This window comes from Solenopsis invicta, chromosome 10, assembly GCF_016802725.1.
Source record: "Solenopsis invicta isolate M01_SB chromosome 10, UNIL_Sinv_3.0, whole genome shotgun sequence".
Taxonomy (NCBI): Eukaryota; Metazoa; Arthropoda; class Insecta; order Hymenoptera; family Formicidae; genus Solenopsis; species Solenopsis invicta.
Window position 1 is genome coordinate 9,670,201 of NC_052673.1, and position 25,068 is coordinate 9,695,268.

Sequence of the window (25,068 nt, forward strand, 5' to 3'; positions counted from 1 at the left end):
TTTGAAAATACAGTAGTCTTTAAACATCCATCACAGTTAGGTTTGAAAATATACAATAGATTTTCAATATTGGAGTACAATTTTTTTTTCTTTTTTTTCTATAAACAGCGCATAAAGAAAAGAAAGGTGTACATAATGGCAACTTCATGATAGAATAATTATTGACACTTCTATTAGTTTGAAATTGTAAATTTATTTTTTACCGACTTGTAGTTTTTTAATTAGAAGATAATGAAGTCCACACATACGCACGCACACATATACCTCCATACGTACGCGCGCGCGCGCGTAGATAAAATACAAACAGTCACCTCTAATGCGCGAAAGAGCTTCAGATTTCTTTACTCCTCATCTCCTTCAAATAAATAAATCCGTCTATTTTGAATTTCAATGCACTTGATGTAGACGAACTCGATAAACTCTTAAACAATTAACACGAACACATCGAGTTACATTATACCACGTACTGGAAATAATGAAGTACGTCAGTACTTTTGCAGTCGATCGACAAACGGGGAGCGGAATTCGTTCTCTTTTTTTCCCTTTTTTCTTCTTTTTGGCACTTTAGTACTTGTAAGAAATATAGATCTCTATATCTACTAATTGATGTAGGCCTTTGATACATGTACACATATATAAGCTCGATTTAACGTCCAGGTACCGTATTCCGTCGATTTTTTCAGCGTCGATAGTTTTTACATGATCCGGTCTGAAATGGAAGATCTGTTTCATTTAAATCACACTTTCTATATTTTTCGACAATTTTCTCCTATGAGACTCTTTTTCTTAAAAGTTTGATTATATTTTTTTGTTTCATTTTAAATGTACGAGTTATTAGAAAGTGCAGAGCTAAAAGAAAATACGCACACGGATCCAACCCGAACGACACAAACATCTGAAAAAGCATCGTAAAAATACTTAAAAGTGGTTCCATTTCTATAGATCTCGTAAATGTTTTTACAAACGTTTTTATAAACGTTCTTTGGACCTTTGTGTTGTTTTGGAATATATTATCATTTTAAGGGGACTTATATACATCTAGACGAGTCCCAAAACAAGGGTCAAACTTTGCAAATTTTTTGTAGCCAAACGGAAAGTGATAGAGAGGTGTTTATTCCATTGTAAAAATCATATTATTATCTATTTGTCATTTAAATTTTATTCAAAAGTAATACAAAATGATGTCGCTATTCAAATTTTCCTAAATCATGTTTAAAAAAAAAAAAAAAACGACGTTCAATCGCTGCGTAAAAATTCACAAAGTTAGGCCCTGTTTTTCTAGGTGTATAATATGCCCTCTTAACACGTGGGCCGATTTCGGATCTACTCTCTAAAATTTTTGGAGTGGAATCCCATTCTAAAAGTGTGAAAATCCTGCCAGTCTTGATAAAGAGTGGCAGGATTTTCACACTTTTAGAGTGGAATTTCACTCTTTTAGATGAAATTCCACTCCAAAAAATTTAGAGAGTATGTCCTCGTGTGTATAACGGACATTTATCGACATCGAAAACTACATCAAGGATCGGATCTTACTATTTCCAATATAAGATTCGATCCCGCAATTCGTTCGATATTAGTAATTTACCAAAGGCACGTGCTCGATCCACAAAGTACTTCAGAATCCGTACAAAATAATCACAAATATTTAAACCGAGTAAACCAAAATAAATAAATAAATATTTTATTATACTTTTTTAATCTGTGCAAACGCAGGTCGATAATAATTTAACAATTCACAATGTAAAGGGAAAATATACCAAACGCTCCCATCTAAATATCACGTCACAATTGCTTCATTATACGTTTATCTCCAAATAATTTCAAATACATACTGGAGAAAGCAAGAAAAAAAAAAAAAAATCGATGGCCATCGAGCACTCGTCGTTGGTAAACGATCTCGCGTAAGACCGACGTGATTGCTCATGGTCAAGAAATAGCAGATCCGCTCTTATAAATTGCACGATGATAGAGACAGGTTGGTGACCGTCCTCGATCGGTCAGACTCCCGCGCGAATTGCAGCCGATACTTCCTTACGTCTTGGGAGTAGTGCAGTTCCCGCATCTTGCCCTTGACCCACTCGGTTAGTATCAGCCAGAGAACCCTCCCGCGTTCCCTGAAAACCTGGCGCGCCGATGCGTCTTGATCGTCCACGATCAGACAACGGCGTTCACCTGCGTGCTGCGCATACAACAACGATTTCCACGGCGTGTCATGCCGGCTTTCGTTTACCTCGACCCTTGCCTGCAATGCGTGACGATCTCTGATCAGATCTTGTACGATTTACTTATAATGGATGTCTATATAGATAGATTCGTCAAGGATTGGACATGTTCTACATCTTTCTAGAATAAGTTTGATCCGTTCATAAATTTTATTATTATTCGTACCAGTGCGTAACTGTGGATACGTGATAATGTCCAAAATTATTAATAACTTAATAAACGAAAATGGTTTGAAAATGTGTAATCTATTTTAATTCGTTTGAATACATTTTGGATTAAAAGATAGCAGTTAAGTCAATTCAATCCTGTGTCATGGAGTAAAGTAGATCGGATGATCTGCGAAAATTTCTTTTAGATTGAAAAAGTAAAAATCACTTTATTTTAATCCCGTTTTATAGATTTAAAATGGATTATATGGCCTGCATAACATTTTTTTGATTGAAAAGAATAGTAATCCCATAATTTCAATCTCACTTCATTAAAACAGATTCAAGAAATTGTTAAATTGTAACTGGATAGAAATGGATTCATGCGGCCATTGCCGCATTACAAATTCTTGATATTTTGAATCTATCTATTTTAAATATTTTAAATCCATTCCGTTTGCTGAAAATTATTAAATTTAACTATATTATGATAAATAAAATATAGTGATCTTTTTCATAAATTATAAATAATTACTAAATTTACATTAAGATAAATTAAATATCGCGATATTTTTGAATAAATTCTTTTCATGCTGTATATAATTTTAGAAAATCAATGATCAAACAGTAAATTTTAATTTCAGATTTACAATTTGAGATATAATGGTTAGTAACAGGTTAATTTTAATCAAATTGAATAAATAAAAAATTCCAATACAATTAAAGATATTTCAACTTGTTTTTTTTATAACTAGAATTATTTTTTGTATCTTGTCACATTAAATAAAAGAATCAAAAAATAACATATAAATTTAATAAATAGAAGAATTTTATTGTGTGCGAAGAAACAAATTTTTTTTAATTTTCAAGTAAAAGCGTAAAAGAAAAAAAAAGAGATCAATTTTATCGTACAAAATTAGAAATCAAATCGTTGCTACAAAAAATATGTACAATGTACAAAAATATGGCAACATAGGTAAGAAATCATGTGCAATTAAATGCTACTGGGATATAAAGAAGGATTTGATATTTAAAATTTTGATAAAATAATGCATACTTACTAGAAGTAAAGTGGTTACTGCATCATCCTGAACCTGTTGTTCAGCATGATGAAAAATTTTATTTATTGTTAGTGTACGATATTTCTCTCAATAAAAACGTTGAGGACAAATTTGTTATATGCAGTAGGCAATTAACACACACATACAAAATCATGTCAAAAATGATGATGAAATTGTTTGACAAAAAACTATACTTTAAACATATTTTTTAAATAAGTCATACATCTTTTTGCGAAAAGAAGAAAGAATATTTTTGTTATTTAATCTTCTTTTTCCTTTGTTGTACAAATAATAGTGATGTAAAAAAAATATGTGTTAATGTATTATAAATATTTGTATTATAAATATTAATCTACAAGTTTATCTATTTTTAATTAAACTTCACGGCAAAATTTTTTTATATTTTTTATCTGGAATTTTTTATGTTTTTTACCTGGGGTCGTGCTAGATTGTATCACACTTTCCACAGCAGTAAATGATTCGTAGAGTCCTCACGACCAGCTTGCAACTCGGCGGAAGCTTGAGGCCCGCGGAAATCCTCGTAACCGTCTCCACCGGATATCACTAGGAGTTTGCTACGATTGATATTGTTCTGCTGCGTTTTGTTCGACTTTAATGAATAACGATTCACTTTCGGCCGCGGGTCCGGTTTCGAGGGATTCGGCGTTTCTACGCAGGTAAGAAAACGCACGTGTCCTGTGTGTCCATGAGGAATTCCTGTACAGAACATCACAATTTTATTATTTGATAAAACGAGTAAAAGATTTTTGGATATAAATCTTAACTTCAACGAATGTAGAGAGATAGCACATAAATTTTTCAACATTTGCGCATGATTTCTAACCACAATTTTAAAAAAATTTATAAAAAAGAAATTTCTTGCATACAGTTCATTTCTAATCCTTTATGATACCGATTTATTTCTTATTTTCTGTATACCAAAATATAAACTTATAAATACTAACATGTCACTGGTAAATTTTATATACATATGTAAAACAAATTTTGAGAATAATTAATGCATCTATGTAAATCACGGCATTCCGTGACTGTATGTATATACGTATATAGTTTAACACTATGAAAAACCCATGACGTTGATCGATCGTTTCTGTATCCTTTCACGTGGAAGATCGTGCGCGATTTGGGGTGCCGGCCAGTTTTCTAATTATATCGCGGAGCAATAATAACAGCGACACAGGCGATAGAATATGACGTCAATATACGCACCAGTCACGATCGGAGGCTGCGACATCCTCTGAGTGGATGGCTTTATATGGGGAATTGGCACGGTGAGCAGCACACCGGCGCTCGTGCCGATCCAAAGTAACTCGTTGCAAGCCAATAGTGCGGTGACCCTGAGACACGCAGCCTTGTGCTGCCGAATTATGTCATCGCAACCTGCAACAAGTTTAAAGCTTCCGTTAAAATAAATGCCGAGTCTTGTTCCTCGACGGAAGCTCGCTTCGGAATTGATTGGCTAATCGAGTTCAGATGCGATTTATTTTAATAAGTTTGAAAAATAAATATGTTAAATGCATATTTTAATATTTAATATTTATTTAAATTCAAAAACGTAACTGTGTGAGCCAATTATTTTTTCACGAGTTATTGAGTACATATTTGCTAATCACTACATACATATTATTTAAATGCACATTTCGTTTCAACTCTAATTCAAGTCCTGTTCAATAGTTATCTTAGTGAAAATTTAACATTTTCCTTTTATTAAATGTCAATTCTTTAAATGTCATCGTAATAGTTATAATTTATAAAAAGTAAGTAACTGAAAAAAGGCGATAGCTCGAATATAATTGGCCTCTTGTTGAAATTAACTTACACAAAAATAACAGCGTTGGCACAGGCAATTTTATGAATTTAATTATTAAGGTCAAAGACTTCTTTTATCTCGTGCATATAATTTAATATTTTAAACAAACTTAATACTTGTCATACAAAAGTAAAGTTCTAATTTTATTATTAAAAACAATAGCGTAAATTTTAAATTGATAGGAAGTTTACAAAATCCTAAATAAATTTAAAATTTCCATAAAATTTTATTATTTCAAGTCATTTTTGCTTTAAGATGCTTCTTTAGATTCTCAACAAGATTTCCAATTATTCAAGATTTGAAACTTACTGGCTAGCATTTTGGTAACAGCTGGCGCGATGTTGATATCAGTTAGGCACTCGTATGTACCGGAATGGAAAAGCCTCAGCACAGCGCTATTGTGTAAGGAAATCCAAACGCCTAAGCCTCCGGAGTTCGCCATACAGGAAACGGCGCGGCTCGTATCGCTGCTCACAGTAAAGGAGTGTTCGATATCCAGTGTATGGGTATTTAGGACTTTAACGCTATTGTGACACCCGCACCACAGTTTCCCGGCGACGGACAGCATTTTGGTCACCGGCGACGCTACCGTCCCAACAGACACAGTCGTTGGATCCGGAGTGTTCCATCCACCGGCTGCAAAACGAAGAACAAATAAAATAGAATAAAAGTTGATCGCGCTCACAGGCTGTTTTGTTATTAATTACGAAAAAAATGTTCAAGAGTTGACACGCACTATGGTCCCGTACGTAAACGGTAATGTCTCCGTTGGCAAGAGAGACGAACACCTTGTTATCCAAATATCTGAAATCACGAAGCAATGTCGTGAGAATTTAGAATACACAGATTACGGACGTAGAATAAGGTTCCTATACTTTTGCAATAATAAAACTGATAACTTACATGATGCAATGCACGCTACTGCCGTGTTGTATCTTCACTTTGTTCTTCTTAATCCGAATGTTGTCGTTGCAGTTGTATACGTGAATGCAGCCATCCTCTGTTCCTAGCCACATTGTGGGCTGATTCGTATCCTCTTCCGTGGTAGTATTTTCAATACTCGATACGTCGCCACTCAACGTCACGCTGCCCGTATCCGCGCATGGAATGTCGTCCGAGTCCGAATCGTCGGAACTCGAGCTACTGCAGAAAAAAAAAAAATTGTGCCCACGAGAGCAAAGATAAATGTTGAGCGTAAGCAGCAAATTGAAGTGAACCAAACGCGCTCTTGTATATTCGCAGTTTTCTATTCAAATTCCACGATTAATCTCGGAGAAAATTCATGACCCTGTTAACGTCAGTTTAATAATTGATTAATATTTAATTTCAATAAATATATCGAGTTGTAAATTTAAACGTCAGATATCACTGGATAAATCAGTGTTCGGATATTTACGCTTAACCCGATGAATGAGGAATAACGCAGTCATTATTAATATTCATCATTACCGATAAATCATACTTAATTATGAAGCGCTTAATACTGCCAAGTGTCGGATATCATTATTTACGCGTCAGTCACGATCAGCCGCGGGAGAAATATTACCTGTCTAACTGTATGTTTCCGCCGCTGGCATCCACGTCTTGCACCGATATGCTGATACCGCTCTTGCTGTTAACGAATGGACTGTTGTTCGACGTGCACGAGTTTGAACTGAAAGAAAAAAATAAAGAAACAGTATTTAAACCTGTGTGTTTGTACGTACCTCCCACCACCCGGTTAGCCGTTTTGATTATATCTCGTCGCAATTAACGTCAAACTGTTTCACTTATCTTCCTGCGATCATCTTACCCAGGCGTGCACGCGGGTATTCCAGCGACGCAGAGTATTCTGGCGTTGCAGACTCCGTTGCACGACGTTACCTGCGGCGGTTCCGGACTCAGGCTCAGCACGCACACCTGACCGACGTAACCGTCGCTGTTACAGACCCAGACGTCCTTAGATCCCTGCCCGTTCGCCAATGTCGGCGCCGCGCAGGTGAACTGGAGGCCTGCTCGCGTTTTCCTAATCGGCAGTGGCCCGACGAATTCGGGACACGGTCTCCTGTCGGCCGACAGGGCTGCATACGAAATGAAAGAGTACTTGAAATTTTCGCGTCAGTTTAGTTTTCTTTGGAAAAAGAAAGAATACACAATAGATGTGAAGTTTGAAGATTAATATATTATATTTTTATATTATTGTTAATGTACATCTTACATGTATTAATATCTTCAACCTTTTCTTAGCAATTACAAAAAAGATGTTGGAATTCAATTTGATGTGTATGTTAGCACAGAATCAAGATTTTATTGAACAAAATGTCGTGTTTATCTCCGAATTGCAATTTCATTTTGATGCATCTCTTCATTTATTTAAGATTTTATTTGTAACTTTTATCTTATTTAAAATATAACAAATACTTCTTTTATATAAAGATTCGAAGAAAGTGATTGTAATTGATTAAATTATTTCTACATTTATTTGCGAAATATTCTATACTTAGCCGTGCCGCTCTGTCGAACGATATAATAAAAGAGAATATGTTATTTTTAAAGCCAAAAAAACGTATTAATACCAAAAAAATTATTTTATTAAAAATAAGTTAAGTATGGGATGTGTTCGATGAAAAAGAGTAACATTACTCACCGAGCTTCTGTTTGGCTTCATTAAAGCTCTCCTCCCAGCTCGCACGCTTGTCAGGCTTCGCGAACATGACGGATATGTTCTCTATCCCGGCTCTGTAAATAAAGTACACAGGTGTAATGTGAGTCACGTTGCAACCACGATTGAATCATTATGATTTAGGGATCTAATATTGAGCACGTGTGGCGGAAACGTGATCGAAAGCGATCCTCTGAGAACGGGATCAAAGAAGCTCACAATATTAATCTTGCAAAATTAGAAAAGCTCTCTCCTATTAATCTCATTAATCTCATCAAACTAAATTTATCTATCGCTACACGAGAAGAACAATTTTGCAAAATACAAATCTGAAAACAATTATGTTGAATCATTTAAAACATTGCGACGGATACTTAACTTGATTGCTAAAATATTAAAACTGCTTGCAGAAATAACATAATTATTTTAATAGTCCAATATAAAATTGTCTCCCGATCTGTATCCAGCTAAATTTTTATTCTGCAGAAAAATTGTTCTTTCCGCATATAAATTCTCTGGTTTCTTCAACTGCATAAATTGCATAAAATAATTAAGATATAAATTTACATATATTTTCGATTGTGATTCTGTAGCAAGAATTTACTATATCCTGTTGTAAAGATTGTATTTTTATTTGCTTTGTCTTGGCATATGCAGCAAGTAAGAATTCGAATATATAGTCGATTACATATAATATAAGCACTATATCAATATATTTTATTATTATAGATCTCTTGAGTTTTTCGCAATCTATTTATTTATCTCGCTTAATTTCTGAGGGACACGCTTACTGAGTATTGAGTGTAAGTTCCAGGCAAGCCAACTGAGAATGCGCCGCGTTTCTCTCCGCCAATTGCCGCTGGGCCTGACTCAGCATATCCTTGATAAGGTCTTCCAACTGCTGCTTGGCGCCATGTAAAGTCACGGCGAGTTCCTGTAGCTGAGTCAACTTCGTACAGTCTTCTCGCAGATAATCCACTTCGCGCGCCATTCGTCTTAAATTCTCGTCTTTGGCTGGAAACGAGATTGGGATAGTTTCGAGTTCGAACGATGAGTAATGTACTAAATCGGTGTCTCAACGATACCTTTCATCACTTCGAGATCATCCAGTGGGATTCGCATCAGCATTTTGTACTTGTTTGCGTCAAGCAAACCGACCAGGCTGTTCGGACACGTGCTTCTACAAATTTTCACCCTCTTTTGTATTTCTATTTTTGCAGTTTCTTAATAACTATTTACTTTTACGTATAAAAATGTGAAGACTTATAACAATAAACGTATTTAAAATTTGTATTTTTAATCATTTTGCTTTTAGACAATAGCTAAAAAACATTGCTGCTTTTAAATTAATTTATTTGAATTATGCTTGCAACATAAAAATTATTTTGAGAAAGTTTTAAATAATTGTTTAGTATAATGCAAAAACGTTTCTACATTTTTTATGTATTAAACTCTTTCTGTTAAAACGCCAAATAATATAAGCTTAATTTAAACAGAAAAATTTGGAAAAGTGTTTATAGCAGAGCCAAGCAGAATTAATACCTTCTTTTAATATTAAATTTTAATATTATAAATATATATTTGAGATAGTCTTGCTTACGTAGATGGTTTTCTTATTGTGCCGCTTCTGCGCTTGATGCTGGTAATGACGAGGAGATCGGAGAACAAAAATAAAGCCCGTTCCTTCCGTGTGCCCTGATTCGACGCTATGGTGACCAGATCGTGTCGGACGAAAGCTCTGCGGGAGAGAAAGCGGACAACGTGTCACACGATGAATTCGATGAATCTTTTTGTCGCGTCGTGGTCAGTTTCCGCTACAGCACGCATCATTATCGGTAATCAATATTCCGATTCCGATAGCTAAATAAGTCCAGTGAAAAAACTATGTAACGCGTACGAGACGATTGGCACAGATTGAAAGGCACGTGAAGTGGGACGACGTCTCTGTCACAGCAATAGTCGATAATTTATTGGAAAACGTTATTCACTATGAAACGCTCTATAGAAGCTCTATAATACACATTTTCTTAATTATTTACGTTTCCAGTAGTGAATTCAAACGACTATTTTAAAGCATTTACGTCACAATAACATGCGACTGTTTTTATACTTATTTTAATATTATAATATCACGAATAAATGATATTGCGATAGACAACCACACACAATTACTATTATTATGGCTTGACCTTATAAAAAAATTGTCGCTTGTAGTTGATATATACTTACTAAATTTACACTTACTAGAACAACCAACTCCGTTAAAATAACGAATTTCAATTTTTTTTAATTACAAAAATTATCAAGGTATTTTTGTTGTAATTAAGTTATTGTTTTGTGAAGATACGGAAATAAAAACTAAAGAGTATATTATGACAAATTCTTTCCCATCATTCTAATTTCGAAGTTCTCATATCTACTCTAAAATGACTCTAATTGTCAAAGTGTTAATCCTGGTAAACATTTTTTTCAGAATTTTTTAGAATTTCTGTATAATTTTACAACTTTCTCAAATGTTTTTTATACAAATTGAAACACTTTTCGAAACTACTCAAAAAGTCTACATATTTTCTTAAAATTTTTTATATATGTTAATTGTGAAATATTCTAAGATTTCTAAGACTTTTTGTTCCAGAATATTACTGACAAAATGTTCTAAAATCTAAAAAAGTTAAAAATTATAAAATAAAAGTCTCAAAATATTTCAAACTTTACATGTATGAAAAATTCTAAAAAAAGATAAACTTTCTATAGACTATTTCCGAAAAATGTTCACCTGAAAAATCCCTAAAAATAAATAAAAATGACAATGTACTTTGGTACACTTTACAATTGAACAATTAATTTTACATTTGGCAGTCCTTACTTAATTATCCTCTTTTGTTTTCTTTTTTGCATACTTCAGCAAAATTAATTGTAAATATTCTCAACGCCAAGATGAGAAAACGATTGGGAATTATTCTTCCAACGTGATGGATCGCGCCATATGCGCATCGATCATAAATCTGAGGATATTACGTTGGAAAATGATCATAAATCGCGGACGCGAGGTATCGATCGTAAATCCGAAGTCAGCTGTCTTCAGGAAAACAAAGCCGAACCGAACTACCCCACGGGTACACCGCGTAAAAATTTCAAACGAACGTTGGTTCGCTGGTAGTTATTACCTGTCGTTCGTTACGATGCCGGCGAGACCTTCGACGAGAGCCTGGACCTCCCTCAGCGTGGTCTGCTGCTGTTCCCATTCGAGCGACTCCCTTTCCGTGCAGTTGATCTTCACGACCAGCTCGTGCACTTCCTTCTGCGCGGCCTGCAGCAGCTCGTAATCGGGATGCGTCGGATCCGTGTGTTTTAGCAGCCTCTGGATCAATAGTTCGTACCGCGGAATCTTCTGCACGGGTTTAATCAGCAGCTGGTCCAGTCCAAGTTTGCCCTTGTGTTCGCGCTCCATTGTCTAATCATAATGAAATGTTACCTATCCTCTGGGCGCTTTTTATAATTTGCCTGGTAAATTTACTTCAGACTGGTAAAAAACTTCCGCGCGGAAATAATAGTTAAGCGACAATAGTTAATCGTCATATAATTATAATAAAATTTATCAATTAAAATCTTGCATATTACTATAAAAAGATTAATTAAATAAAGTCATAATATCGTTTTAGAATTCTTAAAAAATATATATCCATACATAAAGCGTGTTAAATAACATTATAAATTTTCAAAAGAAGTAACTCAGCGAAACTGCTAAACTTTATGTTCTACAACAAGATCAGCAACGATAATGCACAATAGTAAGTTTAAGTGTATTTTAGTATTTAAAGTGGCTGGCATTTCTTATTCCCCGAGACGCAAGTTGCCAAGTGTGTCGAAGATACGTTTCAGTATCATAACAGTCTAAGCGATAAGTAGGCGACGGTGACGCCGGCAATCAAGTAACAAGTTAATTATATATATAAAATTGCGAAAGGTCAGGTTTGATCGCGACGCTTTAAGAAGCGACGTGGAATGAAAAAGTTTCGTATTTAATAATAACCGTCGCGTTGTGGGGAGAAAGAAAGAGAGAGAGAGAGAAAGAGAGATGTATATATAAAGAGTCGCAACGGTTAGAATGTGCAGCGTACCTCGAGAAATCGTGCGAAGGCCGGCTTCGCTTGGCACGTTGTTTTTATCGCCTTCCTCGCAGACTTCCAATTGTCCAGAAACAGGGTGTATGTCTCCAACACCACCGGCTTCGTGAACTGTACAAAGCGACACAAACTCTTTACATCATGTCGATGAAAATGTAAGTCGTGCGCGAAACAAAATTTTCTTTCTTTAAAGATACTATTTAAAAGGATATTCTTATTATTCAATCTCTCGTAAATTAAGGCTGGATAAAAGTAATTTGAACAAAGATACATATAAAACAAACGTCATTTGAATGAATTGTTATTCTTGATATTCAATTTTGCTTACTGATTAGATACGTTTCGTTATTTTATCTAGAAAAAAAATGCTTGAATCAAATTACTTTGCAATGCACGTGTGCTTTTTTAAAAAAAAAAAAAAGATTTACTTGAAAATGTAAGTATGGTATATTTCTAGTTTATTTTTATATAATCAATAAAAAGCTTAAAACCGTTCCAGGCACACGTTCAAACGGGCCGGGGCGCGCAGATTCGCGGATGATGAAGAACTTGTTAAACTTCACTGTCTCACTATTGAATAGTAATGGGATATAAATTTGAAGTTATGCAAGTTGACGCTGTCAAAATTTATTCTGTCTATAATATTAATCGCGCACCGAATTCCAATACGCCAGAATTAATTCGCGGCGGACAAAGCCGAAGCGGGAACGAATTTTGTCTCTTCAACGTTGTATCTTACTATTTTTAGAGAAAATCCAGAAAATATCATGGCACCGCGAAACAACCGCTGTAAATATATTCGTTGTATGATGCACGAAAAAGAAAAAAATGCGGAACGAAAGTAAATGCGTTTCCAAAGGCAAAAATGTCCCATGTTTATGCAAGGGGTGGTGCGTGTGGTCGCGACGTTGGTCGATTTATTAACGTAGGCCGAATAGAAGAACGCGCCGCGAATTAACTGTACGGTGCCTGTCGATTCTGCTGGCGCGTCCTGGGAATCTTAACGGCAAAGGGGAAAACGGATACTGCTGCGCGTGTAATTTATTACGTGTCCAGCCGAAGATATTTGCGCACCTAGTAACAATGTGAACTCACCACATCGAGGAAGACGTCGCCGATCGTCTGCTTGAGTTCCCAGGTGTCCAGTCGCCTACGCAACTCCTCCAAGAATACCTCATGATGACTGAGAAGCGCAGGAATCTATAAAATACACGGGTATTTCCCTTCGACAACTTTATCTTTGATTGATCGACGCACAATCAAATAATACTTTACACTTTACACCAACGATCATGCCGGAAGTTTAAGGAATCGATTGAAACGCGATGCACCAAGTCTAACAGGTGAAGGGCTAACTGCCATATCTGAGATTATTATTATATACGTGACTTGTATTAATAAAAAATAAAAGGACAGGTAACAAGAACGGCAAGGTAAGCTCAACTCATTGTCAGTTTTATGCTGCCACTAAACGTTATAATTCTGTTAAAACTTTTTTCTCTTTGCTATTACATAATATTAAAGATGTGAGAATAAAGAATTTGTGAGATCGAATCCAATCTTTGACATGTTCAAAATTTCAAATTGAATTTGAAATTTTCACGTTGAATCGAATCGAATCAAAATCTCTTCGAACTTGAACAAAATTTTTCCAGATTTACATTACATGCTAATTTAAACGTAATAAAATATTTTCAATGACTTTATAGATTCTTTTTAAACGAGAAAAATAATTGCAAGAATTTTAGAAAATAGTTACAAAAAAGAATGTGCTAAATAAAAATTTATTTACTAGATATTAGACGAGTATGATTGTATTAAACTGAATATATAAATAAACATATTAAATGTACATATCGTATAAATTATATTACTGATAATAGTATTTTTGTGTACTTTATTAGAAAAATATTTTTAAAATTTTATTTTAAATTTTGTAAAATCATCATTCAACAAATCTATAAACTGTTGAAATAAATTTACAAAAACGATTGTCTAGTGTGTGCACAAATTTTTGAACAGTTTATGAAATTTAAAAACAAAAAGTTTTGGAAATCAACAATCAGACACGAGAATTGACACACGCTGATACAAGATTAGTCTTGTGAGAAATATAAATGACACAATCAACATAAACGATCAATTCGAAATCGTATGATAAATGATTCGAAATTTTCAAACTATTCGAAATCGAATTCAAATTATTCGCACACCTTTATGTAATACAATAAATACTTAATCATTCTTTAATCTTATATTTTAATTATTATTATAACACATATTCTAGTATCATATGTATCTTCGTTATTAATGCTGACCCATTAATATTCAATAAATTAAATACCGCTCCGAGTAAACATTAATTGTAGCGAATTATCAATGTCTCCGCTACTTTCCAAAATAATTCATCAATAATTTACATATAACAATTTGCTAATTAATCACTGTAGAATTTTAAAGAGAGCTCTGCAGTCAATGGTGTTTGCCATCCGAGCGGGATCGATCAACTACGCGGTTAGATCTTGGTCTTAAATCTTCAGTCGGTCGGAAGATCGTAAAGCCCTCCTCCGCTTATATACAACTCGACACGGCATTTAAAATATATAACTCCGCGAAGAGAGAGGAGTTCCTCTCGGTTCCGCAGAACTTCCCGGATGTTGAATTACTGCCCGCCGACGAGGCATGGATTTATGCGCACGGAATAAGTGCGACGTATATACTTTTGAGACGAAAATACAAAACTAAATCCTCCTTGTGTATACCTACATTACACCTACCTGATAAAATATCTCGTCGACTGTTCCGGCATCCACCAGACCGGCATTTTCCGAGCTCTTTAGGGGCTGTAAGTATTTCTGAAACATAACAAAAATATATTCTGTTTATAAAACTTTTCCTAAATATAACAGTTCTTTTTTTATTAAGTTCTTTATTAGGGCAGCGTATAAAATATGTAAAGAGAAGAAGAATCCCGTTGAATCTCTTGCAAGCAACAGTATTGTTATTTTTATATGAGTAAAGGGAAAGGGGGAGGAGAGGACTTTGTGTGTATATAACAAATTGCCTGCCGTTATTTGCAAACAAAACACGATATCTAATTAGAATTTTCATTTAGCCTTACTAAAGCTTAAGATCTACATTATATTAGAAAGTGCTTGCACGCGCATTCTCGGTAAACCTTCGTGCTCAATTTCGCGTCCTTCCGGTCAAAGGAGACTCCTCGTTAACTTTAAACGTTAGAATGTCAATGGTTCAGGTCGAGAAATGAAATTAATTCAATTAACTACGCTAACGTGTTAATACCGCAATCCATCGCAAGAAAAAAAAATATATACCGTCGTATATTTGTACGTTTCTAATAGCTCCCTTCCTATTATTTTTCTAGGTCACGTCGACGACGTGAAAAATGCGGGGACTCCCCTTCGTCGTCGGCCCCAAGGACGCCGTTAAATAATCAGCAAACGTGCCGACAACGATTCCCGTTGTGCGCGTTGTTTATAAAATATGACAATCAAGCCGGCCATACACGCGCTGTTACCGGTGACGCTCAAATTCCGCGGGCGCTAGTTAAAAATCGCCTCGGCTGAACTTCCACGATGTCGGCAAGCTCTATTTTGGAAGTGTAAACAGTAGAACGCGACCTGAGTTTAATCCTATGCATTTAAATGTGACCAGATGACCCAGTGCGCGATGACAATAAAATTATTATATCTATCCGTTATACGCCATTTGATTAGGAATGTGTTTTATGTAATCTAACTTTATCAATTTGATCCCTTTAGGGAGAAACTAATTTATTCAATACGCATTTTAATTATTGCTACGTGTTGTTTTTTTTTTAATTCTAAAAACAATGAAGTTGAGATTTTATTTTATAAATTAAAAAACTGTTGCATTAATGAACGTAAATTAGAATAATACACGAAAAAAGTAAAGATGTATGTACGAATATTTTGGATTCAAATCGAATTGAATCACAGTGTATTTGATTCAATTTGTCTTGCAATCTGAAAGAAAGTTTTGCAATTCAAATCGTTCGAGAATTTCAAATCGATTTTGAGACAATCTTTTCTTTTGATTATTTTATTTATCTTCCGTGAGACCAATCTTGTATCGCGCATACCAATACTGGTATCTGATTATTTACCAATTTCCAAAATTTTTGTATCGTTTTTAATCTTATAAACCATTTCAAAATATGTATAGACAATAGACAATCGTTTTTGTTTCAACATTTTGTAGATTTATATCATTATTTTATAGAACTTAGAACAAAAAATTTGACATTGTTTTATAATATTTTTCTAATAAAGTGCATTAAAATATTATTGCTTTAATAGTAACATTACAATTTGTATGATATATATTCAATGCTGAATTAAATTATCAATATAATATCCTTATATTTATTATGTAATATTTGTATAAATTTTTGTTCATTTTTTAAAATTATTTTCTAAAAATCTTGCGACTAATTTTTTTGACTATTAAAAAAAATTTGTAATGCCATTAAACACATTTTATTAAATTTGAATTAGTACTTAATGTAAGTCGCAAAAAAGTTGATTCAAATTTAATTCGTATTCAAATAAAAAAAAATTTGGTTTGATTCGATTTGACATAAAAATTTCAGATTTTTATTTGGATAAAAGAGATTTGATTCGACTGGATTTAATTTGATTTTGAGCATGTTATTAAAGATTCGATTCACAAATTCTTGATTTGTACATTTCTTAAAAAAAAAGAAAAGAAAAAAGTTAAAGAATTTAAAAAAATGATAAGAGTTCTTTAGAATATAATAAAGAATACACGCGCATTTACTTATCTTTATTTTTAAAGTATTATAAAAAGATATTTATACCGTTAAATGTTTATATTGAAAGATTTTGAAAGCTTACAAAATCCTAATATTATCATTTTACAGCGATTACTAATAGGCAAAACCCGAGGCAACATCAAATGAATCGCTCGATAAGGTAGCATTAATTTTCCGACATCGTTGCATGCATTAACGTAATTGTTTGATTTAATAATTATATCGCGCTGCGAAACGGCAATGCAATTAGTGTGGCGTATAAATCGCGTAATTGGTTAAAACAAAGATTGGTCTCATCAGTGTTGCAGCCAATGCTCGCTCGGATAGCTTCTATTAAAGCGTCCGTAGCATGCGTAATTGTTAATGTGACTCGCGTGTCTCACACGTGTTCGAAGATCCGTCGCACTTCCAATCACGAGCGACCCATGCATGTGATTCAAAAAGTTCCATAAATTTTGGTAAATTTCCATAAAGGAGTAAAAATTAAAAATTACTTTTGACCGTAATGCTATTATAATTTAAGCTTTTTGTATACAATGATGTAAATAGAGAAATATATTGTATACTTCTTATTATTAATCAAAAACAGCTCCCCATTTTTGTTTTTTTGTAAATTACATTTGTGTATGCAAAAGAAATTTTACACCAAAAACTTGGACATATTTATGTGCAAGATTTTATTCCTTCCGCAATTATTCTTCGTTTCTCATATTTTCCAACACAAATTTTAACTAATTATAAAAAACTGTTACACCATTAATGCTGAAATATTTTTAGCATTTAATTTTAGTGGAGCTGAAATTAAAGAATAAAGGAGGCAAGCGATGCAAGCTAAAGTTGTTTGTACGCAGAATATCCATGTCGGAAATCGGATTTGAATGAGAGTTGAACACTATTATCATTCCGCGACAGCGAAGCAGTACCTTGACATACGTATTTGTAGTGTTGCCTTGCGCAACTCATGTAATTAATTTGGCGAAGCGCCCTTCAGCGGATATTAGATGCATTGTGCCATTAAACAAAATATTCGACCAAGGACGCAAGCGCGCTGAAAATCAGATTATAAGTACAACGCGGCCTTGCCTGAGGTCGGCCTGCCGCCTGTTGCATTTAAGGGAAGCATTCTAGTTCGACGGATCAAAAGAATCGATTGTTTTTAAACCAGTTTTTCAATTTTTATACCATTAAGAACACATCTGTAAAGCGATTTAGTGAAATTCGAAGTTGTTTTCACGTTTTCAGGAATGCGGCGTATTGGCCAAACGATGCGCGATTTCTTGCAACGTAACGACGCACGTGGAATAACGCGCAAGGTCTTCATTAATTTAGTTGCAATCAAAACCAATTTTTTTTTTGTTCCCAAACAATAAATCGAGAGAGAAAGAGGGAAATGCATTTTACGAAGCTGGTATAACAGAATAAGATAATTCGTTTTATATATGTAAATTTTTTATAAAAACTTTAAATGCATTTTTCTCAAATCCACGTTTTTCAACCTTGCCCTTTTCTCAGAAACTACTCAGTCGATCAACTTCTGTTTTAAAGCAAAATATTCGTAATAGTTATGGTTGCAACTAGAAACTATTTTTTTTAATGTCTTGGAAAGTTTTTCAACAGCTTGCAAAGTTTAAAAAATGTCTCCAAATTCAGTTTTCATCATTTGCAGTTGATCGCCATTTTGTTCAACATTGCGATGAACAAGTTATTCTAATGGTTTATTTTAGTTCCAACAATAATCACATTTGTGTAGATTAAAATAAACCTTGGTTAAGATCAGGCAACCCCTGACAATCTAAACATGATTTTTTTAAATCAGGCTACATTTATAAAGAACATCTCTGTTTTATATTAATAAGGACTAAAAGTTAAATTTTTACAACATTGAAGGAGTGATAAATATCTAAAACGTCAATACCTCAGATGTTTTTAGTTCAAAAATTTGTAGAAATAACCTTTAAAGTGGTGCTTCAAGTTAGAATAATGCGCCGTACACTGCTCACGATTGCCTCTTGCGAATTTTCATATTATGAATGTAAAAATAGATGGTATTTCCCATTTACACATTGACGCTATTTTTATTCATCACACACATGCGAATTATTAGTTTTTCGGAGGCATAAAATTAAATTATTTAAATTCTCTAGGTTTCTGGGAAAATAGATACGTCATAAAATTTTCACGAGGAAATGTTATCATTTCAGATTATAATTTCACTGTATCTTTTATTATAATATATATTATATCCCATTAACAACGTTAATAAAAAAAAAAACATGTATGTCTTCACATACAAATTTTTTATAACCTTAATAAATTATAAATTTATTTTACTATAAAATGTACGAGAAATCTAGATTTGTATAAAGAATGACTTTCATTAGCGAAACACGATCGTGAGTATATAAAATTTAATTAATTTGAATCACATTTATTATAGCAGAATATCAGCGCATATCGTTTTTAATCATTTTTCAATCTTGCGAATGGGGACAATTAAACACGGTACGTGTTTAATTGCAAATGCATCTTTTGTAATATTATGCAAATGTATCAACTGATTCCTGTAACTATTCGTCACGATCTGATATTCAAACCTATTTCCGGTGTTTAACGAAAAGCGATTAAGAAGTCGGGAGTGGAAATTTAATGAAAACAACAGGCCGGAGACGGCGTACTTGGGTCGAACAAGCAACAGCTCGCTGGAGTGAAGGTGTTGTTCAATCGGAGCGAATAAACGAGCGGGGGTGTTTGTTTACAAGATGCAAGGACGAATCGCAGTTCCGACGTACGTCGATGCACCGCCGTTTCTTTCGACGTCGCGACTCGAGCGATCGATCGACGTAACTCTTTCGACCACTCTGGTGCGAAATATATCTCTTTTGAAAAAAAAAAACAGTTTGTCTATTGTTAATCCGTTAATTAATCTTAATGGGTTTTCTACAATAAGCTATTAGTCAGTATCATAAGTCATAAGTCATAAGACTTGATCAATCACTGTCGAATATTCTCTTTACATTTGACTGTGATTGATTAATTTTTATGGCTTATGACTTATGATACCGACTAATAGTTTATTGTGGAAAGCCTATAAAAGTTAATTTGTTAATTTAATTTTTCTTCCTAGTAAAGATTTTGGAAGCTGTGGAAAGTTTTAGTACTTATTGTGCTGTTTTGGTGAAAAAATTAATCAAATTTTAAGAAGAAATGCAGTTAGTCAACATTACTAGTCAGAAAAATTCTTTGAAGTTTTTATTAATTATAAATTAACTATAATTAAAGAAAAAAAAATCTTATTATTTGTTTTGTTTTTTAGAAAACTGAATCTTATGAAGAATGTAAGAAATCTATTTAATTACCAAAACCAAAACGAGATAAATTATTGTTAATAATTTTATTAAAAATATTTTTTATTATTTATTATTTTATATAAAATTTGTCACGTTACTTCTAAACTTTATAACTAAAAATTAAATATAGTTTAATTAAAACATTATATTTTCATTATAAAAATAATTTACTATATATATTTATTTAAAAATTATATCAATCTTTTTAATATCTTCAATATTCTGCTTTAATTAATAAGCTATTTAAATTATTGTAAAAGTAAATTTATCATTGAACAAAAGTAAATAAAAATAAAACCAAATAGATAGAGCTCCTAATTAAATATTAATTTTATATATTTTTAATAATAAAAAGTATCAATCTCTCTTCGGTCTCAATTAATTTAATAAATATACTTACATTGACTAGTATTTGTAGCGCCTCTACGTAGGAGCGTTCCGTATCGTAAAGCTCCACAACCACGTGAGTCCTTGTGTCCTGCAACACAAAAAAAGATAATCACAAAAGATGAGTATTCGTTGAGTGACATGAAAGGTGGAAATGTTTGACCGAAATGGAGAAAGAGAGGGAGGCGACCAAGCACAGCTGTCACAGCTCGATTATTGTATCGTCTCGTGATGAAGATCGCACGTGCGCTTAAAGGTGTGCACGTGCGATGCTTCACGTGCGACGTACGATGAGTTTGATTATAGTCGTTATGCAACATGGAACGACAAACCGCAAGATGTTGAGACTTGCGTCGGTACTGGGATACACGTCGGCAAGACGCCGATGAAAGACGAAATACTTTAACCCTGGATAATATTATGAGCGCACGTTTAATCCATCTTAAAACCTTTCATTAAAGTCCTTTTAGCTTCATAATCGGTAGATCTCTTCCTTTTAATTACGTACATTTTTTTCATCCTAAATCTCACTTCTTTAATTTGTAAATAAATATTTCTTTATGTACAAATATATAATTTTTTTGCAATAACATTTTATGATTTTACAGTTAAAAATAGAAAAGGATTAAATATAATGAAAAAAAAAGAGGAGAAATCTAACTTATCTGACTTTTAAACGCGACACTTGAGATTATTTTAAAAGTACTTTTGCACAGCGTGGTCAGACGTTTACTCGATGTTTACTCAAGGTGCACGGAATGCTTTTTCATTCAGACTTAGCCATGCCTAGTCTATAAACATCAAAAACAAGAACTACCCACGCGCTCGGAGGTGACGCGTTCGTTATTCTCGCTGTCCACCGATGGTTGACTCTCGAGTTTGCGATCAGCGTCCATTGTCATCCACGTAGGCCACCTGTACTGAGATTTCGTGGGCATTGACGCCCTCCACTTGCATAGTAATCCGATGCGATCGCGCGGAAAGTGCGTAGTTTCGCAATCCCTCGAAACCGATGCACCGCGTAGCGCGTCCGACTGTAGAATATGCACTCGCGTCTCGTACGTTTCCGGTCTCTCACTTTAATCTATTCCGCTTGGCGGAAACGCTGGGGCAAAACCAAAGTAGTGCTCTTAAGCTTCCGTACGTAAAAGCTGCTCTCACACGTTTTATTCTTGGACTCTTCCTACGAGCTACAAGTCGATCACGCTCAAATACTCGTCGGCTCGGTAAACTGCATCGACGAAGCAGCAATTAGTGCAATTCGCATCGATGTTTTACAATCTTTTGATTCTCGTAAATTTAAGTGTAAAATTTTAAGTACTTTTTACCTTCAAATTAATAAATATTGTCCCACCTAAATTATAAAAAGAGGTTTCCGTAAACTTCAAATAAAATATCAATATAAGTGACTAATATCGCAAGTTTCAGTTCTTTCGGTTCTACTATTTCCACATTTTCAACATATGAAGTTCGAAGATAATTAATAATAACTTCCGTCAAATTTTCGTAGAAAGAGTTTCCAAGGAACCAATGCAAAAAGAGTAGAATGAATAATAAAAATGTCTATATCAGTAACATCTCTATCGATTGCCACGATACTCTAAGCGAGGCTTTTTCCCCCACACACCATTCCTGCATTTCTAATCGCGAAAATTGCAAAGTACATAATTTTCGCCAAATTTTCAACAATATCATTAAAAAAAAACTAATACTAAAAATGTTGGCTATACAGTACGAGCTAAAAGTTAATCTTAAAACTAATTGTAAAACAGAACACAATGAAAATTTTTGAAACAAACTGCAGCAAAATATTATAATTTTCGCTTCAGAAACCATTGTAAATCAAAATTACGTAACTTTTAAACGAGTAAATAGATCTAAATGAATGTTTGCATGAATATTTATTACAATTTTATTATTATATGTAAAACTTTGATTTAATTGGTAATGCTACTTCCACATCAAATTCACAAATAGATACTGCAAAGCGCCAATTTTAATAATAATAAAAATCAAGAACAAACGAAAAATTAAATAACTTTTAAACCAACAAGTGAAATGCTCAAATTTGACACAGATACTTAAACGTAATACTGGAATGTTCCATGAACTTTTGATATTTCCGATGATGTTTTGAGATATGACACATACATCTTTGAGAGAACAATACGCACTTTGAACCTGAACATCAATCCCCGCGAACGATCGCTCCAGCCAAAGTTGCGCAAGTTCCGGCTCAAGGTAAATGGAAAAGAGTCGACTGTCTATCGGCGCTCGTACATGCATACGTGCGTGGTATCTGAAACCGGCGCGCGTGTCAGCGAGGAAAAAAAAATGCCGCGTCTCTCGGCGTGTCTGCACGCCTACTCTCGACACGCTCGGGCAGCGCCTCTTTAAAAGCTCGTGGGAATTCGCACGCGGAGCTTTCGCGCCTCCGGAGCGATCGCGCGCGTCGAACGCGTCGAACGCGTCGTGGTACGAACGAACGAACCGGCCGACCGACCGTTTATATTTAGCACCATGACTAAAGACCCCCGCTTCGTCCCGTGCGCTTGCAAGCTCATCCGCGGCAAGCTCTTTCTGTCTTTCTCCCCTTTTCACGCTCCGGTCCTTCTTCGTTTTATCGGGTCGCGCCCGGTTACAGAATCGATAGTGACCCCTTGATCCCGTTGTGCGAGCATGATAATCCGTTGGGCGATCGCTTAATTACGCGTGTGCCCTTTGCTAATTGGTCGCGCGGTTATATCACAAATAGCGTCTATCCTTGCATCTAAGCCTTCACCTTGGTATTAAGAAATTGAGAATATGTGATTAAGATTTTTCAACGGAGGAGCTGCAGCGAAGCTCTCTTTCTCTCAATTTATTTTATTTATCACAATTTGAAATAAAAATATTTCGCGCGTCTATATTTCATTATTCCCTATAAAAGAAATTGTCCGATAGCGTATTGACAGTCGCAATCGACTTTATTACGTGACTGTAATTCTATTATATAAGTTGATATTCTATTATACAAGCGCCGCGCCGCGGTTCTATGCTATTATGCGTACGCGAAACGAATATACGCCGGATAAAACGCATAGTTAATAACTTTTTCGTTGTACAATTACGAGCTATGAAAAACTGACACAAAACCACTATTCCGGAAAGTTGTGCTCTCTAATTAGAACAAATTATACGTTTAACAGTCGTTGATAATCATTGCGAGAGAGATGAATTATGGGAATTGCGGAATATTCCTTTGTCTAGTTATTCTACGGATTTTAAACTGATTAACTTCGATTAACGCGTGACTTTAAATAAATTTAAAAGATAGATCCGTGCGATGGGAACGGATTCCTAGCGATTCACTCGCGGAGTCTCGAGTTGATTCGATGAGAGAAAATCGGGAAGAGATGTGTGGCCGTGATATGAAAAAGAGAAAACGCACATTTCCTAATATTGGATACGGTACGGAGGAAAAAAAAATCGCAGATGCGACGTTTCGATGATTCTTTGATCTGACTTTTGAGCGACGAGTTCTAACTTTGCATGAAACGTACGTACATATATAATACATCGGAGCAGCACACGGGATATCTTGATACGAACGCAAAATATAAAAGCAAGATATCTCGAAATGCGCGAGAGATTGAATTAAGCTTGTCTGACAAAGGGGGGGCCAAAGCTGATTTTCAAGCGTAACTTTCCAGGAGCGCCAAAGTGATCGACATTATTCGATTAACTCGTGGATACGCGCATGGAATAATTAAAGGTTTCTCTCAACTACGCTCAACAACTGCAGGGAAAGATCATTGCGTTACATTTGATCTTCTCACGATAATAACATATTGCGATAACAATAATTCTTATCAATTATTTAATGCATTAGTGAATATAATAAAAGAAAAGATAATTATTTTCTGAGAGAAAAAAAGTATAAAAATTCAGAGATTTGGGTTAACGCGCGTGTGTGCGTAATTATGTTACAAACTTTAAAAAATTTGAGAAATTTTACAAATTAAATTTCAACGATGAAAATACCTTATTTTTATTTTTCAAATTATAAATAGACTTTACTGCAATAAAGCGCTAACCTTTTGTAACCTTTCGCGGTAACTGTATCGAGAAGTGAGCCTGTTTCAAGTACAAGAATATTTGAGAAAGATAAAAAAGTGTACGTGGTAATAACGTATTTTAATAACAATATTTCTCATCGATTATATAATGTAATAGTAAATAAATATAATAAAAAAAGAAAGATAATCATATTTTTTATATATAATAAAAAAAAGTATAACATTTAGAAGCTCAAAATTAAAACGCGAATGTGTGCATAATTGTTGTTATAGCGCTTAAAAATTTGAGAAATTTTACAAATTAAATAAACGATAAAAATGCGTTATTTTTGTTTTTTAAATTATAAATAAAGCAATAAAGCGTTAACCTTTGGTAACCATTTGTAGTAACTGTATCGAAAGGAGAAGCTGTTCCAAGTTAAAAAATATTT

At 34.2% G+C, this 25,068-nt stretch overlaps 1 protein-coding gene across 12 annotated transcripts in view; it reads right to left on the minus strand.

Annotated features, from left to right (window-relative positions):
- Positions 1-90: 90 nt before the first annotated feature.
- The window catches only part of LOC105193353 (rho guanine nucleotide exchange factor 17), a 64,874-nt gene continuing 39,896 nt past the window's right edge, over positions 91-25,068 (minus strand). For 6 of the 12 annotated variants that reach the window (XM_039454085.1, XM_039454086.1, XM_039454084.1 and 3 more), the window contains 18 exons: positions 20,593-20,670; positions 14,807-14,884; positions 13,125-13,229; positions 12,024-12,140; positions 11,070-11,356; positions 9,503-9,640; positions 8,988-9,082; positions 8,694-8,916; positions 7,888-7,979; positions 7,054-7,321; positions 6,808-6,915; positions 6,165-6,404; positions 5,998-6,065; positions 5,571-5,897; positions 4,661-4,837; positions 3,864-4,147; positions 3,431-3,463; positions 91-2,242 (listed from right to left, as the gene is read on the minus strand). In XM_039454085.1, coding sequence (XP_039310019.1) covers positions 3,885-4,147; positions 4,661-4,837; positions 5,571-5,897; positions 5,998-6,065; positions 6,165-6,404; positions 6,808-6,915; positions 7,054-7,321; positions 7,888-7,979; positions 8,694-8,916; positions 8,988-9,082; positions 9,503-9,640; positions 11,070-11,356; positions 12,024-12,140; positions 13,125-13,229; positions 14,807-14,884; positions 20,593-20,670 — 2,664 coding nt within the window. In that variant the 3' untranslated portion in view covers positions 91-2,242; positions 3,431-3,463; positions 3,864-3,884. The remainder of the gene's footprint in view (positions 2,243-3,430; positions 3,464-3,863; positions 4,148-4,660; positions 4,838-5,570; positions 5,898-5,997; positions 6,066-6,164; positions 6,405-6,807; positions 6,916-7,053; positions 7,322-7,887; positions 7,980-8,693; positions 8,917-8,987; positions 9,083-9,502; positions 9,641-11,069; positions 11,357-12,023; positions 12,141-13,124; positions 13,230-14,806; positions 14,885-20,592; positions 20,671-25,068) is intronic. The other 6 variants (XM_039454094.1, XM_039454090.1, XM_039454093.1 and 3 more) reach the window with 4 other exon arrangements.